Raw genomic sequence first — 19,647 nt, forward strand, 5'->3', positions numbered from 1 at the left:
CGCTAAGGCGCACGTCCTCCCAGGAATTGCCAGTGAAAGTGAGAGCGGTATCATCAGCAAAGGATACGATTGAGCAGTTCCCAATGTCAACTTTAAGAAAATCATTAATATAAATTTGGAAAAGTATTGGTGATAAAACAGTGCCTTGAGGCAGACGATATTCAGTAAGTTTTTTATTACTTGATAAAGTATTCAGCGTAAGTAGTTGATACCGTTCAGTTAGATAACTATTGAATAGTTTGAGAGGTGAGCCTCTGATTCCAAGGTGTTCCATCTTCTCTAATAATCTTGACTGGGATACAGTGTCAAAAGCCTTTGCCAAGTCTAAGAAAGTTGTTAAAGTTTTCTTTTTACTGTTGAAGTTTTCAATTATTCTTTCCAAAAAGTCAGATATTGCATCTTCTGTTGATATGCCACTCTTAAATCCATACTGATTTCTGTTGATAATTCTATGTTTATTCAAATAACTTACTAGTCTCTTCTTTATAATTTTCTCCATTATTTTAGCTAAATTATTTATTAAACTTATTGGGCGATAATTTGAGGGGTTTGATTTATCACCTGATTTATAAAGAGGAACAACTTTAGCAACTTTAAATAGTTTAGGAAAATAACCTACCAAAAAACATTTATTTATTATCATTTTAAGAGGCTCTACAATATAGGAAGCTATTTTTTTCAGACAGGCAGAACTCAAATTGTCTACTCCTGGAGAAGAGTTACTTCTGAGAGAATTGATTGTGTCTATTATTTCATCATAGTTTGTATCAGCCAAATAAAATGAATTGAATGAGGGGATTGACGAATCGGCATGAGTACGTTGTCTAGGGCTGTTATTTATTATTTTATTAGCATATAATTGACCTACATGCGTGAAATGGTGGTTTAGAACTTCGGGATCTATATTGGGTATTTTTTTATCTCGTTTTATATTCAATAGATCATTGATACACTCCCATGTCTTTTTCGAATTGCCTCTGCTTTGGAGTAGTATATTATTATAGTAGTCATACTTCGATTTTTTTATTTATACTTCGATATTTTTGCACCGAAAGAAACGTTTACGCCCGAGCCGTAGGCTCGGGCGGAATGGATTCTTGAGTGCAGCAGAGGAACTCTGCGCACGTATTTCACATTAAATTTTTCCTACAGTTACCATTGAATATAAGAAGTGGGTAATTATGGATAAAATGATTGCTGAAATCCATCAAATGTTTGTGTGATGTGCTGTTATTAATAACAACCTTAATTCATTTAAAAATTAATAATCCAATTGAAGTTGAAAATTCTCATTTTTATTCATTCAAGAATTAGAAAAAATACAGATAAAACAAAAACTTCGCATTCAAAATACATGCCACGAGCTTGTTGGGATGGCTGAACCAACAAGCATGCGACCTAGCGGGAAGAATCGTACCTAACTTCGTTTCATCCAGCTAAAAACAGTATTCAGATATTTAGACTTAAGGTTAACTAAAATTACCGGAAAATTCTATAAGTAAACAGGAAATATTTTATTGTAGTATATTCTTATGTTATTTTATTGATTTTATTTACATGGATTTCGAACGGTAATTATTTAACCAGAAAATTCGAATTTCATAATGTGTGTTTGCTACATTTCTCATTGCCTGGATTTGAAATAATTATTACTGTCAATAGAAAATAAACATTATTTATTATTAAATGATGGGAATTTATTATTCAATTATGATTTAGATAAACATTATTCTTGTTTTGGATTTCTAGATTGGGATTTTATCATAAATGTAGGGTATCTAATGGAATAATTCTCATCTGAATCTAACCACAGTCATTGTTACCAACTTAATTTTTGTTTTCGTGCACTAATCCTCCATATAACCCACCAACTATTTTGTGTTGCCATGTTTCAAATCTGGAGTGCAGAAAAAATTTTTCCCGCACTAGAGCGGAAAAGTGATTCTTTGCGTTCTGTAATCAGTGCAGCAATGGCCACTTTTCAAGGTAACTGTAGGAAAAAGTAATTTGTAATATAATAACTATAGATAATTATATTGTTATGCATCTACATAAATTGGCGGAGCTTTGGACATATCAATGTCCATTGTTCGGAAAGAATATTAAAAATATCCTCCCCACTAACTCCCTACCAAAGAGAGAGAGAGAGAGTTAATGTGAGTGTGTGTGTGTGAGAGAGAGAGAGTGAGGGAAAGTGGCGTAGGAGTGATAGAGAAATGGTTAGATAGAGGAAGGGTGGGACAGAGAGAGAGAGAGAGTGAGAGAGGAAACAATAGAACTAAATAAGGTCATAGATGAAGGATAAGCATAAGCTATATTTCTTGTCTCTGATAAGGTTGAGATAAGAGACAATGTCACACAGGAGTATGGTTTCATGAATGGTCACACACACTAATTCTCTAGTCACACTAAGTTATAAATAGAATATTTCCAAGAAAGTACAGTCTGAGCCGAAATTCAAACCAGTTTACTTTCTAGCGATTCTTCCAGCAAAAACGACAACAGCTTATAGCGACAACCAGAGACTGTTTTCCAGGTAGAGAAATTAGTCACGGACTCGCCCCGCCAAAACAAGACACTTCTTTTCAGCACAAGAACAAGAAAAGCAGCCACCGCCAAAACAAGACTGTTTTTCAGTCCTAGGATGGATGTGTCTGACTTTGACGGTGGTGTATACTGACATCTCCCCCTCTTAATCATCCATTTTCATCATTATATTGCTCTTTACTAGTATATCACTAGCTTAACAAATTTGTTCTTCTTATTCTCAAATAAGAGAATTTCTTTTGTGACAATTCAATTAGTTTTGGGGAGAAAACTGGAAGGTGAGCAGAATTTACTCATGGTTACACTGGAATCAAATTGATTTTCTGACTCGTGTGGGTATCAATATAAATGAACACTCTCATATTGTGGAGTGTCGTCAAGGCTTGGAAGCATCACTATGGGAATTAAATTCGAATTGTGAAACAACTCTGAAGCTTCTCCCAAGGCCTACTCCTCCAAGTGCATTTGCTGTTAGAATATCACAGAACGTTCTATATTCTTGCTGTTCTTGTTGCAGAAGAGGAAGGATAGAGCTGTCAGGTGAAAGGGAAGCTATTTCACTATTGCATACATTATTCATGCAACCTTCCGTCATCCAAAGACATACTTTCACCAACTACTTTTACTCATTTTCCTGAACTTCCATCTCCATGTTCTTCCCTTACGAAAGGTACGAAAAAAAATCAGTAGATAATGGAGAAATGGATGAGTGCTTCAACCATATTAAGGCCTGCCATTGTTCGTGAATAAATAATCATTGATATCTTAGCCGAACTGTTCCTGTATTCCAGAGCCGAATCGTAGATTCAGAATGAAATTGAAATTAAACAGTTGGACCAAGCACTAAGCACTTAAACTTGGAACTTATCAAATGCTTTTATTGAAGTAAGAAAAGAAGGATATGATTGATTGATGAGGTCATTCTCATGGTGAATTGGATGTGTGCTACTCAAAGGGCTCTTTGTTTGCAAGGTTTGTATATAATATACTTTATCTCTGATTATGTTATAATGCAAACACTAAATATATGTTTGCATTATTACATAATCTATGTTTATTTATTTACTTATCAATCTCTCTGAGTAGCTGAGTAATTTTTATACCTATTGTGATTTCAATATATTCATCATATAGGTTAGTTGGTTGATTTCTATTCTTACAACAACTCATCAATGTGATAATTTGCTTGATTGGTCGTAGATAAAATAGTGTATACAAAAGTCTCATTTAATCTTTGAAGCACTCATAAGATGTTTGAGACACGCGCTCGCTCGCTTGAATCTTAAACTAAATCTAACTCGTGCGTTGAAGACCCTCATTATAAAACTGTTGCTTGACAATTAGTGAAAAACTTCATCACATGCATTACACTTCAAACTCATTCTATTTATATGGTGTGTTTCTGTTTTCTACTGTGCAAGAATCAATTATCCAGACTCAATTAGTTCATGAGTCTTTCAAATGATAAATCATTTTACAATTTTACATATATATTGTGTGAAATCGACTTCAGCTTTATGGCTCAGCTACTAGATACAAATCATTTTTGAACCAATGTTCAAGGTGACCTGAAATCAGACATCCCAGGCTGCGATCGTTCTATATATTCTTTTTCTCACACATCCGTTGCGAAGCGCTAGTAATCAATGTACGAAAGGTGACTTATTACTAGATTGGTGGTGTAGGCTATTTATCAGTTTGATCATTAGTCACCACCGCCTATTGTTAGTAAGAAACTACCCTATTCCCATATTCCCAATCATCGCATGGGGAATTTCCCTACTCCGTACTTGCCTTACTTTATCCGCTTTCCATCCACCAAGACTCATTCAATCAATCAAATAACCTCGATAATTCCGATGAGAGTGCCACGAATCGGAACAATCTAAACTGTAAAGTATACGATTGGAATATGAAAGCTCTAACCTGTGATACGTGCGATGAATGGATAGTCACGTTTTCTGAATGGAGCAGGGTTAAATGGATATGCAATGGTGGAAGGTGTGAAGAGAAGCGATGATGGAACATATCGCTAATCAAATAAATTACTTTGCATCACCAATCACATCCTACGGATACAAGTATTGAAATTGCTACTGTTCAGTAGCATTTCTTACTTCATGTGTAATGACACCCACACCGACTTCATGCATAACTCTGAATCAAAGTTAATGCTGGATGCTCAGATATATTTCTATTCTGTTTCTTATAACTTCTACAGTTCAATACAGCCCCAGTTGACTATTAAGTTCCCCTCGAACTCTATTATGTATTTCTTTCTCTCGAAACTATTTCTATTGAACTCTTTCTCTTGGAACACTTCTTCCTGAAACTGAATCTCTCTTTCTCTGGAGCTAAAAATCAAGCAGCAGTCTTCATGAAATCCTAGTTGAAGGCAGAATCATAATCCTTGAATATAACACTGGTATGTACCATACCCAAAACATTTTCATTTGAGCTCTCTCTCCCCTGAAACAAAGTATATGGATATTTCACACCTATGTTAATTCAATTTGCATTATTCTGATGTATCTGCCCCATTGGCACTGACAGTAAGTGTGCTATTGCTCAGTAACCAAACGAAACTGTCGGTGTGGTACACCCCAGTGTTATATTAACTTCTTCGATTTTCCAAGTTCAGCGTATAATTTACCAAGTGTTTAAGATTCGTTTATTTGATTTTTCTTCAGAAATTGAAGTCTCCTTAGTTATTTTTTGTATGTTTCTTTGTTAGTTATTTCTGTTTTAGTGTCCCAACTGACAAAATTACTCACCATTCAAAGGATAATCCAGATTCGACTTCCACTTTATTTCTCTAAGAAAAAACATACAAAATGAGTAAATTAGTTCAGTTTTGAGAGTAATGGAATTTCTGGATAAATTATGCAACATTATTCAAGTATGGAGTCTTTACATATTTCTCATATCAAATATGAATATGAATATGTTCTAATAGTCTTAAAAATATGTACTTTTGGTTGGGTATTATGAGAAAACCCTATAATCCTATCTCTATTTCATAAGTACTCAATTGAAGTACTCATTTATGACTTCCAGAAAATGCAGGTACTTAATGTTAATTATGAAAATAATTCTTTCTCAAACAAATACATTTTAGCGGATAAATGTGCAATGATCAGAGAAAACCCGTGTAAAATTTATACAAGAATGGTTTTGTCACTAAACGGGGTATCATACCTCCAAAATATAGGCTAACAAAGAGGATATCTGTAGAATTTTTTTTCTAATTATCGAAATCTATAGGATTTATGATAAGAAATAAGTTGAGGTTTACCACACCGCAGTGTTATATTAGAGTATCACTTTTATAGGTGTTAAATTTAAAAGTTAAATATATAAAATGATTAATTAGAACTTGAAAGGATTAGAGAACAGCTTTATACTGATTGTAACAAATTATATTAGCGTATCTCCTTAACCTATTGAAAACCAGAGTCATTTGCATCTCCGATAATGTGATTTAGGCTATAGCGGGGATATCTCCACTATCCATGCAGTAACAAAACCAATAGCTACAGGCAATGGCATTTCCTTTTTGTGACAGTGTATCTATTCACTCACCTTTAGAAAAATCCCAACTAGCTTTTTTCACGGTTTTATGCAAACGTGATTGCGTATTGGAAGGGTAGCTCAACTATTGATCAGTTGCAGGCTACTTTCAAAACGTCCAAAGGTCAAGGAAACTCAAATAATTTGTGAATTTATTCAAAACTTGTTCTGAGAATAGCGATTCCAACTCGATGGTATTGTTTGAGGACTTTTTAATAGGATAATAATTATTATAAATCGATAAGTGAATCGATTCAAAAGCATTCACTCCGAATAGCCTGATAGCGATAAAACATAGTTTTGAAAGACCATAATTTGTATTATTTAATCTCAATCTTGAATCGAAGACCTAGTGATTCAATATAAGATACGATAATGCAAGATATCCATTATATCATAGAAAAACAATAGCATAAGTAGATATCCCATGGTATAGGGCTTTTATGTCGCAGCTTTTACTGTTATCTCAAGCTGATACGTCCAGTGATGTAAATTATCTTGAAAAAATTATCTTTACTACAAGAGGTAATTGTTACTATGACAATACTAAAGTTATATATTGCATTTTCAGTATCTCTTCATTGCAGAACTAGCTATAATAAAATATTTTTTTAAATATTACAAAACTGATGCAATATACTGCATTAACTTAATCTGTATATAGAAATAAAAAATAACACCCAAAGTAGAACAACTGATTTTAATACTGTCGTATGGGATGATGTAAATTATATTAAATTTACCAATACTCAATTTCATCTTGTATGTAGTAGGCTATTACTTGTACATAATAGGCTATAACTGATACATTCCTTAACCTTCCGGCAGTCGCGCTGTTGTAAAAAGTACAACAGTGTCAGTTTTTTTGGCTGCACAAAACTATTGAATGGGGTGGTGTCAGTGAATGAGTCACCTATGCATTCCAAAATTTTCACCCATCACTCCAATGAGTTGCAGTATCAACCGAGCAATGGTTCAGTCTCTAGGTGCCATTTAGTTGTACCGAAATATTCTTAGTACGAAATAGTTTTAGTACGTTACGTCACAGGGCAACGTACGCACGCGCATACACATGCAGTGATATTCTTAGTCACTATGACATCAATAGAATATTCTTAGGAACTATGACGTCGCACAGAATGCCGAGTATCCATAACCAACAGTAAGATAACCTAAAAGGGAACGTTTATTGCTCGAAGATCCTCTTTTACCCAGAATGGTAGTGCATAACGGAATGGTCCCTTGCAGCCATTTGAAAATATAATGACAACAGGGTCCATCTTGCTATTCGCTACCTATGAAGTATATTAATTTATGCAAATAAAAGCTCCAAATCAATTTTCCTAATAAAACCAAAGGTATTGCTCAATACATATCAAGTGATTATTATGTTTTAAGAGTGTTATGACATTATATTGAGAGTTATAACACAGTTATAACATAATTATCAATCTAATTGAAGAGAAGCTTCAAAATCAGATGAATGTGAAAAGCTAGGTCTTGTTGCACAGAGGCCGATTAAATTTTAACCGTGATTAACTTTACGAGAACCAATCAGAGAAGGCCTTTCATAAAAGAAGGCTTCTCTGATAGGCTCTCGTAGAATTAATTACGTTTAAAATGAAAAAGAGGAGAGTATCAGGCTGGTTTCAGATCAGGCAGGTCAACGACAGATCAGCTCTTTGTTGCCCGACAGTTAGCAGAAAAGTTCTGGGAGTTCAATATAGATGTCTACCACCTATACATAGACTTCAAGCAGGCCTACGACAGCATCGACAGAGAAAAGCTATACTCAACCATGCTTGATCTTGGCATACCAACAAAGCTTGTACGACTTGTCAGAGCAACAATGAAGAAGACCACCTGTCAGGTGAAGATAGATGGGGAAATGACAGATAAGTTTGAGGTGGAACAAGGACTGAAACAAGGAGATGGCCTAGCACCAGTTCTCTTCAACCTTGCACTAGAAAGGGTGATAAGAGGGACTCTGGCAGATACAAGTGGTACATTAATAAACAAGACCCAGCAGATATTAGGGTATGCAGATGACCTGGACCTAGCAGGAAGATCAGTGGCAGCAGTCAAAGAAATGTTCACAAACTTGGAAAATGCAGCTAATGAGATTGGTCTAAAGGTGAATTGTGATAAGACCAAGTTCCTACATCAAAGCAGACGTCAGCACAACAGAAGAGAACAAAACCTATTGGTGGGTGAGTACAGCTTTGAGAACGTGAAAGACTTCACCTACCTGGGAGTTAATATAACAGCTGACAGTGATGAGATGAAAGAAATACAGAAGCGGCTCAATACGGGGAACAAAACATTCTTCTCTATGCTGCAGATATTCAAGTCTAGAAGCGTCCATAGAAATATAAAGGCTAGATTATATAAGTCCATAATACGTACAGTGGTCACGTATGGAAGCGAAGTTTGGACATTAACATCAAAGGCAGCAGGCAATTTAGACCGCTGGGAAAGGAAAATGCTGCGTAGAATATATGGACCTGTGTGTGATGAGGGTGTCTGGCGAATAAGAAATAACAACGAATTAGCTGCACTCTATAAGGAGCCACCCCTGTCCATATATGTCAGACTGAAACGTTTAAGATGGGCAGGGCATGTGGATCGGATGCCTGACACTCGCGCCCCCAGGAAAATATATATGGGACAGCCAGGAGGCAAGAGACCGGTGGGGGAGCCAAGACTGAGATGGGCGGATGGTATTTCCAAGGATGCAGCAGAACTCCTTCGCATCAGGAACTGGAGAAGGAAGGCAAGAGATCGTGACGAATGGAGGCGCAGAATTGAGGAGGCCAGGGCTCGATTTGGGCTGTAGCGCCATCGAAGAAGAAGAAAATGAAAAAATAAAATGAAATTTATTGATTCCTTTTCAAAAAAACATAGAAAATTACAGTTTAAAAATAGGAACTGAGTTGATCACTCTAACCAGTATTCGTGGTCAACTTACAGAAAAAATAAAATAATCATCATTACTAAGAAAATTACATAAATGGTTATAACTTGATTTGAAATTATACAAAATAAAATCCATTGATTTTTGAGTCCAGCATTAATTAAAAATCTCTTGCACTCCGTGACGTCTGCAAACCAATGTGAACAAAAATATACAACCAATACAATTTATCTGGAATATTCAAAAAATGTAGGCTATCATTATTATTTCTTATATGAATGTATTAAAAACCATTACTACTCAACTATTTATCTCTCACATGTGTTATTCACGATTCTAATTATCGAAAAGAGAAAAAATGTATATGTATATAATGCTAAATCTGTATATTATTATGTATCTGCTTCTTTATAAACATATTCATACTTATGTCAGTGTTGCATCAAGAAAAACTAATTCTTGGAAAGACACCAGCCAAGCTCTTAAAAGTTTTAAAAAATCTGATGTGGCGCACTCATAACTTTCCTTGCTGTTATGAGAATAGATCACCTGACGCTAGTGTTCACGCGCATCTCAAGTCTACTATTCCAAGATCTGAGCCAGCTGGTGACAGGACAATAACGCTGGAGACACACGAAGTCTGCTATCTGTTTATAGTGAATGTCTTAATGGAATCAACAGTTTGCAATTGAATAATAACATTTTCTCGAATTCCGAGCTTATTTTCAATTTTAGGTGAAAATGTTACTGAACATTAACTGTACAGTTCTTCATGCTCAATCTTTTCCGCTAGTAATTCTTTGTTTAAATTGTTACTGAAGCCTGATAATTGGGAATCTAAAATCGAACTTTGCATAGATGGGCGGAGCTCTTGAAATTTTTACAGATATGGGACTTATGGCAGTTGATAGAGCTTATCAATGAATATATTAGGTATTAATTTAATCAAAATCGTTGGAGCCGTTTTTGAGAAAATCGCGAAAAACCCGGTTTTTGACAACATTTTCGCCATTTTAGCCGCCATCTTTTGATCGAAATTTTTCGTGTCGGATCATTATAGTGTAAGGACCTTAAGTTCCAAGTTTCAAGTTATTCCGTTAATTGGGAGATGAGATATCGTGTACACAGACGCACATACACTCATATATACACACACACACAGACCAATACCCGAAAACCACTTTTTTGGACTCAGGGGACCTTGAAACATAAAGAAATTTAGAAATTCGAGTACCTTAATTTTTTTCGGAAAGCAATACTTTCCTTACCTATGGTAATAGGGCAAGGAAAGAAAAAGACTTAATATTTTCAGATGATTTAATTTCGTATGGTAGTTGATTGAAGTATTTTGGAGCTACATATTGGATCGATTGCTTGAAAATTGATTCATTGACTTATGGTAAACGAAACATTCTTTGTGTGATTCTTCTTGTATTGTATTATAAATTCTCTGTACCAGTATTGCCAGCTCCGACATAGAATAGCTTTAAGATTTTATATACAAAAATATGTTGTAGAGCATTTTTAATTACTCTTTCCATGATTAATTCAGTTTTAAAAACTTGGAACATACAATCTTCGGGGACGAAATTTCACTTTACACTTATGTGACAGATATTGTTCTAACTCTTCTGTAGACTTGGCAGAGGGAAAATCAGGCAGGCACATTAATCATGTTGGATTAGTCTTAACTATGTGTTCACGTATGAAAAGAATCTATTTTCCAGTTTCTTTTTAGGGGTTGTTTTTGCATTTTGCCTTTGAAGACTAATACTAGGCCGCCGTCTCATCGACAATAGTTGGTCCTTGACTTTGACATTCCTTGTATACACATGGCAAAACTAAGCATATACCTATGATTCAATGAACACGCACACTCACCCACTCACATATATGCACCACATTTGACAAAAGGAGACATTCTTTAGAAGGAAACAACTATCTAATACTTGTATTTCCTGTAATGAGCTCATGCATTGCACGTCTTTATTGAAAATGAACTTAGTTGATCGGTAAATCTTACATGATGTGGTCAATTGATTGATGCATTCAAATGCATTTGCCATCAGCTATCATACTCTGGAGAAGGAGGAGGAGGAGGAGGAGGAGGAAGAGGAGTAAGAGGAGGAGGAGGAAGAGGAGTAGGAGGAGGATGATACTTATTATGGATGGTTATAAATAAATCATTCAAATCGCAGAATAATAAATATATTCAATGATCAATCACTGATATTGTAAAAAAAATCGTATACAATATGAAAATAGTTATAAAATGCAAATTTGAAATTGAAAAAACTATTGACATATTTTTAAAATGGCATATGAAAAATTTCAGAATTATAAGCTGATTAAAAAAATATTCAATCAACTCAATTAGTTAGCCATTAGCCCACACTGTAATCATTATCTTTCTCTACCTTGATTCTTGATGTATGAATTAAATATAGAATATACGAATTATTGAGAGTTTATGCATGCAAAACTACGAATAATAGAGCTCCAAGATAAGCCAGCGCTCGACTTTACAATTAATTATCAAGGCCAGTGTAAAGTTGGAAGAACATTATCCAGAACTACATAGAAAATTGACTGTTCTGGATGTATAATCAATAATTCTACAGTTCCTTATGAGTTATGACAATAGTTCCATGTAAATATTTGGAACAACAGGATTCAAAAGAATAATGCCCTTCAAGTTCTACAAAATAAATGTATTTTGGTCAGATGAGCACAAAAATATGCTTAAAGATCATCGATTATGGAAGTTCTATGAAGAGGAGGTCATCGTAGATTCAGAACCAGTAAGTTATAATGAAAAAATTAAATACGGAATTATTTACGGCTAGTTAAAACTTGTAAATCGAGAAAATTCACGTTTTCACCAAAAGAGTACTGAATTTGAAAATTTGAGAGGTGAGAACCACAGTTCTAGGCAGGGGGAATCACCCTGATTACATAACTGTTGAGTTCCAATCGATAGATTCCACAAAAAATTCTTCATGGCCATTTTTGAAACTCGGAAATCGAGATAATTCACGTATTTTATCATAGATTCAACAGGAAAGATCTATTTCAACTTTGCGAATGAATATGATTATAAGAGGAAGTAATATGATTGTAATTCTCTTCTCCATCCTTATTATTAGCAAATCATATATGGACAATATTGTATTATCATCTTGATATATTCACTCATCTTCTTTGAAGAGGGAAGAAGTTCTTTGTATCCATGTTTGTATTGCTGTTTGGCTTTGAAAGCTGCATTCTTGTTCGAATTACATAAATGAGTCGAAAGTGACCTGCTAAGAGGGAAATGGGTCGCCAAAAACATAGGGTGATGTTATCGGATGTTCAAACGTATTCCATAACAAAGCCTTTTCTAGCTGAAACTCTTTTCGGAAGGAACATGGTGCTTTTCTCACAAGAGGGCATATTGTCTGTCCAGTCTACAATCTGGAAGTTTTCGAAGGAAATTGTCGAATATTCATAACAATAGAAATATCTACAACAATAGCTGACCCTCACAGTATAGTCTCTTCGAATTCTCGGAGTACAGATGGGACTATTGTTTCCCTACCCAGTTTGCAAACATTTTCTTCAAGTGTTCCATTGAGAGAGAAGTATTTATTTTTGTAAGAAGAGGCAACATCAAAGTCGCAGTGATATCAATACATTGAATACTGGAAAGGTCTTTCATAATGAACTGGTGGAGGTGTTTTATAAACCAATTTACCTCACACCGGATATCAATCTGTAACCGGTGGAGGTGTTCTATAAACCTCTTCACCTTAAACCGGATATCAAATTATGTCGCCGATAATTTCTTTATAACATGACTTAGTTAATCTTCATGGCACAACGTGGACTATTAATTACAAAGTACTAAAATAAGTTTAGGTCTTCAAGAACTAAGAACTAACTAAAGTTCTTACTTCCTATCCTTACTTCTTTCTTATCTTACTTCTTAGACATGAGGTTCGAGAGACACTCTTGCAGTCTATCCCACCGTTGTGCACCAATGTAAACGGCGGAGAGTTTCTCCTCTCCTGTAAAATTTACTGACATTATACTACTATTGAAAATCTATTTGAATCTGTGATTAGTTGGGAGCTTACAGTGGATTCGTTCATCCAAATGCACAGATTCTCAGCAATATTTGATCGTCACCTATTTTAGCAACTAATAACTATGAGCCAGGAACTTCAATGAAAAATACTTTAAGAATTTCACCTCAGGTTTAGACCTGATACACAAAAAACAACTGCAATAATACCCACTCAATTTCACACTATCACAATTGATTGGCTTCTTATTATATAGAATTCATTTATTAGATTGGCTTCTTAACACTAGTTCTATTTCCTATTCAAAGAGAAAGCGAAGTTCTAGTTTATGGTAGTTTTGAATAATTTCTAATGTTGTTCTCGTGGATGTCGATTCTAGAGAGCTATTTAGTGTATTATCTTGAGTCTTCGACCATGTATAGATGGCCCAATACATCCTATACATTGTCGAAATTTAAATCACCACACTTATGATTCCCGTCTGTCATGGATCAGTAGCCTCTCCACCATAATTTTGTGTATTGCTAAGTCTATTAAAGTATTATCAAGTGTAGGCTATTAAAGTTTTATAAAGTGTTCTAAATGATAAGATACTGAAGTATTGAAGTAATGATTTTCACAACACATCAAGATCATTATCAAACTTGCTTTACTCGGTTGACCCCTTACCCTCCCCACCATTGATTCAGAAAAAAAATTAGCTTCTATACACACTCCCCCCCCATCTATACAAATTTTCGTCAGTCATACTACATCACTAGCTTTTTTGGGACCCCCACACAAGAATTTTATTGATTTAGAGAGAACCCAAGAATTTCAAGAACGCATTGACGGTGGAGGGGGGTTATTAACCCCACGAAATTTCAATTGGAGTGAAACCTAAGTATCTCTCATAGGCCCTATCCAAAACGATTTCAAGTACAAGCTTGGTCAAAAGTATAAACTTCAGTGAATCATCTTGAATGGAAATCGGCATTCAAAAGTCTGTATTCAATACTCTGTATCTTGAAAGTCTTAAAATTTTTCTGTATCTTTAAAAGTCTTACTTTCTCATTTAAAAATTGAAGAAAACTTGAAAAGACAAAGATATCGAAATATTGATATTTTAATCTATTGCAGCAGTCATCATAATATGAATTTTAATATTATTTGTAAGCTCTAATTATTAATGTTAATTATCCAAAATATCTCATATAGTTATATTTTAATTAATAATTAACTGAAGAGTTGTTGGAGAATTTGGAATAACAAAAGAAATGCAATTGCGAATATTTCAATTGCAAAATCATCATGGAACTTCGTGGAGTATAACCTTGGATTATTGTCATAATAATAGATTGCAACATGTGTTTCATTTTATATCATTGAAAGTCTTCTTCCTCTTGATTTTGAGTGAACATTCCAAATCAATAGAATATCATTCAAAAGGACATTGAAAATACTGATGATGATGTAATCTAAGTCGAAATTATGTTCTATCATGTTAGTCTATAATATCTATAGTATCTATTCGCATACCACATATTGGTTGGTATTTACAATAGGCAAACAACTCAATGTGAAGCATTGAAGCTATTGAAAGGAACAAATTAAAAGATTGAAATTATTGTTATGATAACAAGGGTGAACGCACCCTCCCCCCCCCACTGGATTAAGAAACTCTCCCCCCCCCCATGTAATATGCATCCCCTGGGCACCCTTGAAAATAATAATCATCCGTTGTAAAAGAATGGTGTGAATTTAAATACAGTCGCTTCACATTGATTTGAAAGGTAAGTGTGAGGAATTAAAAAATAAGTTGGTTGAGACCCTCAACTTGACCCTTAATTTGAAATGAAATATAAAACTAATAATTGCTAATATGATCAATAAACTAATCAATCAATCTCCAAATTAAAATGTTATATTGTTTAAATTTCACCAGATGATATCAAGTAGAAGAATTGAACTCAACTTCCTATGCATTACTGTATCAACTCAAACTAAGTTGATATTTTCCTTTAAAAAAAATTATTTAGTCTTAAAAATCGATTTGATGAATGGTAAGGTGAGAAGAAATGCCATAGTAATCTATTAATAAATCAAATGAATATTGATTGTTTATAGTTCACTTCTAATAGATAATTCCCCTAGAGTAAAAACATAAAAGCTGTTTTCACACAAAACAGCTTTTCTGAGTTACTACAGTAATAATCTGATATTGCGCCAAGCTTTTGCTAAAGTGCGAGATAAATTACTTTTAACATGGCTCTTTCTCGAAGACGGAGACGTCTGATGCTCTATCCTCCACTAATCACTCCCACTACCTAGCAGCATTCTGCTTATTTTGTGTCTGAGTGAGAGAGCTTTGTAACGCGACGCGGCAACACCCCCCTCCATCTATTGCTGGCAATAGCAGGTATATTGGTTTGTGTATGTTACAGAGATGTTTTCATCACAAGAACATAAAGCAAAATGACACGGCGCATCCAATTGTGCGCAGGATGTCTGTCTGTGTCTACGCTATGAACTGTGGAGGGAGAAATGGGTTTCTCCTCTTCATGTTAAAAGTAATTTATCTCGCACTTCAGGAAAGAAATCTTGCTGTAGGAATCCATAGGGAAATTATAGTTTAGAGTTTCTACTGTTGGTAACACTGATCACGCGGACTCGCGTGCGTGAGCATTAACTGGTTGCTGTGATAGTGTAGAACTGTACAGCGCATGCGCAATGACATCATTGATGACATCATTATACTAAGATTATTTCGACCAGTGCGCATGACTACTATTTTTATTTCGGCCCTCTGTGCATGCCCGGTGACGTCAAAATGACGTAGCATACTAAGACTGTTTCCTACTAAGAATATTTCGGTTCACCGGGACTGTAAACGAAACAATAACACAGAATTGATGGTAATTAATATGTTTTGACAGTAAACGGAGTACATAACACTTGGAAAAATGGATGTTGTACAAAATACAACATGCAACTGCTCGTGTGATTGAGTAGGGCATGACTACCAGAAGGTTAATAAAAACCTAATATCATGGGATTGTTGAAACTTGCAAATTTTCTAGCTGTGACAGACTAATCATTAGTATTTGTGTAAATTTTAACCAAACAGTAGCTGTAAAATTGAAAAACGAGCATGTTAAACCACCTCCATCTGAAGCATACATTCTTCATTGTTTTGTTTGTCTATTTGAAATGTACTACATATTGATTACAATTGGAACTGATGATTAACTTACAAAATATTGAATAGTTGTATAACTGAATGCAAGAAATGTTTGCTTCATATGATGCCGGTCCAAAGTCTGGAAATAACCAAGTAACATAACCTGCCATCATTACAGTTTCATTGAATAAGTAATGAAATTAGTTATGTGTACTAGGTTGAAAGTGTGATGGCCATGACATAAACGAATCTCTCATAAAATTGAGTCTGCTATCTACTGACAATCTAAATCTACAATTTGAAAAATCTTCAATAACTAACCTATGCTGTATAACCTATCCCCAACACCCCAAACCGATTAACCCCGCCCATTAACCTACTCTACCTAACCCACCCTACCTGAACTAACCTACCTAACCTTCTCAACCTAATATTTGCAACCTGACCTACTCTTCACAACCTACCCTACCTAAGATACTCTACCTGAACTAATTAAACAGCTTTCACCCATACAGTTGTAAAAGACAATCAGGTTGTAAAGACAGAGGCTGCTACCCAAACCTATACAGTTGCACCCTACTCAACCTACTCTACATATTCCACACTACCTAACAAACGCCTTAAGAGCCATCTTACCAAACCTACCCAACCTAAATTCTGCAACCTAACCACCCCACCTCACCAATCCAATCCAACTACCCAACTCTATCCAGCCTATTCCACCCAACTATACTTGATCCATTCTAACAGCTAACCCACCCCAAATAGGGGTGCAGGGGCGAAGCCCCCACCAAGCGCGAAGCGCAACTTCATATATACTAAAGCCGGAGCGTTTGAAAACCTCCTGACAAGGGTGGTTGTTTTGGTGGTTGGTGCTCTGTTGGATTCGATTGACAAGTGATAGAAACCAAAGGAAAAATTATGATATATGAGAGTTTCTCATTTTATGAAAGAATATGACAGAATTTAACCTTGGGAGGGACCAAGGACCCCCTCAATTTTTTCAACTTTTCAATGCTTGATTTTAAAGCAAAGTCAAGAGGAACAATCTTACTCAGCACATCGGAATAAGGCTATTCATCATAAATGAGAACTGGATGGATTGAACTGATGATGTAACATCAAGCCAAAAATTAAATCCAGGGGGCACTCGTGAGGGGTAGTGTGATTTTTGGTAATTTCAAAAAATCTGGAGTCGCACTGAACTGTGAAATGATGTTGACATATGTCAAAAAATGACCAAAAGTGATTAAAAAGTGAATAAAAAATAGCAAAAATAACCAATTTCACATTGAGGGCCCTCCTGGACCCCCCCAATATTTTCAACTTTCGAACCGCACATTTCTCAGCAATGTGCAGGAGAAATCTTTTGTTCAGTGCCTCTAGATTTTTAAAAATTTCCTTTTCAAAACTTGCACCCAGCCAATACTCAACCTGGCCTACCAAACCAATCCCACCAACCCTACCTCTATTAGTCAATCTACTAAACCTACCCCACCTAAGCCACCCTACATAAATTATGCTATTCAACCCACTCTATTGCACCCTACTCAAACTACTCTACCTACACCACCCTACACAACCCACTCAACCTAAGCCACCCTACCTGAAATAATCTACCTAAACTATTCAACCGAATGTTGACAACCAAGCCTACCCCACCCAATATAACCTACTTAATCTACCCTAACTAACCCACCTTATCAAAACATACTACCCAACCTAAGCCACCCTACCATAACTAACCTTCCTAAACTATTTAACCCAATCTTGACACCCTAACCTACCCTACCCAAGATAACCTATTCAATCTACTCTACCTAATCCACATAACCTTAGCCATCCTACCTAACCAACTCTCCCTAATCACCTATCCCACACTAACTAACCTACTCTACCTAACCCACCCAACATAAACTACCATACCTTACACTACCATGGCCCACTTAATCTACTCTACCTAATCCACATAACCTTAGCCATCCTACCTAACCAACTCTCCCTAGTCACCTATTCCACCCTACCTAACCTACTCCACCCAACCCACCCAACATAAACTACCATACCCTACCTACTCCCAGCCAGAGGCTGCTACTCACCCCTGTACAGTTATACCACTCATAGGGGTGCAGGGGGCAAAGCCCCTGCCGAGCACGAAGCGCGAGTTTATATATACTAAAGCCGGAGCGTTTGAAAACTTCCTGACAAGGGTGGTTGTTGTGGTGGTTGGTGCTCTGTTGGATTCGATTGACAAGTGGTTGAAACCATAGGAATAATTATGATATATAAGAATTTTCCATTTCGGGGGGCTCCCAACCCTCCCCAATACTTCCAACTCTTGAACTTCACATTTCTCAGCAAAGTGCAAGGGAAATTGTTTCTTCAGCGCCTCAACATCACTAGATTGCTAAAATGAAATTTTGACCGGGTCGCAGGGGTTGCGGGGAGGAACTGAATTTTCATCGGTTTTTTTGCAATAAAAATTCGAAAAATTCCCAGCCAAACTGGGGCATGTGACAATACTAACTTTTATCAAAAAGTCTGTAGGAGTACTAGCAGGCATCAGGAAAATTATTGATTTTTCGAAATTTTTATTTTGGGGGTTGATGATCCCCCCCTCAATTTTGGAATTTCAAGGGGGGGAATCGTTACATTTACAGGGTGTTTCATGCTCAAAATCGAATTCAGCTGCCAAAAAAACATGACTCCCGCAAAAACTAACCGAAAAAAACAGTAGGGTGGTGGGAGGGTGATTTTTTTTATTTTTGTCAATTTTGGCTCATTTTCCAGGATTTTTGCAGCCAAGATATGACTGTCTTTGTATTTCTTACTTCAGTTTTTGATATTCGAATCACTCAACCTTCCGTCTATGCAGCTGATAGTGTATCATAAACCCCAGAATTACATCCAGGGGGCACTCTAAGGGAGGCTGTGTGATTTTTGGCAATTTTGGAAAATCTGCAGTTACACTGGATGGTATAATGATGTTTAAATATGTCAAAAAATGATCGGAAGTGATCTTAATGGAAGAAAAAAATAACACATATGAGAGATTCCACTTGGAGGTTACCCAGGATCCCCTCAATTCTTCCAGCTTTTCAATGGTTAATTTCATAGCAAAGTCAAGAAGACCAATCTTACCCAGCACATTAAAAACGTTATCATATGATAACTCAAAGAGATAATAGATGAGGGATGTTAGGTCATTTATTTCATTTTCTTTAAATTCTGGTCAAGGAACTTCTTGACTCACAATTTGGCAGCCAAAGGAATATTACATATGAGATATTCTACTTTGGGGGCCACCCAGGACCCCCTCAATTTTTCCACCTTTTCAATTGTTAATTTCAAAGGAGAGTCGAACATGACTATAATCTTATAATATATTCTTT

General features: G+C 35.7%; 1 protein-coding gene across 3 annotated transcripts in view; it reads right to left on the minus strand.

The window, feature by feature from the left end:
- The window catches only part of LOC111058064, a 1,079,251-nt gene that overhangs the window by 770,599 nt on the left and 289,005 nt on the right, over positions 1–19,647 (minus strand). For all 3 annotated transcript variants that reach the window (XR_005573405.1, XR_005573404.1, XM_039443353.1), the window contains exon 2: positions 5,322–5,362. Coding sequence is in view for 1 of the 3 variants with exons in the window: in XM_039443353.1 (XP_039299287.1) it covers positions 5,322–5,324 (3 nt within the window). In the remaining 2 variants the exon portion in view is untranslated. The remainder of the gene's footprint in view (positions 1–5,321; positions 5,363–19,647) is intronic.

The sequence above is a fragment of the Nilaparvata lugens genome, chromosome X, assembly GCF_014356525.2.
Source record: "Nilaparvata lugens isolate BPH chromosome X, ASM1435652v1, whole genome shotgun sequence".
NCBI classification, from domain to species: Eukaryota; Metazoa; Arthropoda; class Insecta; order Hemiptera; family Delphacidae; genus Nilaparvata; species Nilaparvata lugens.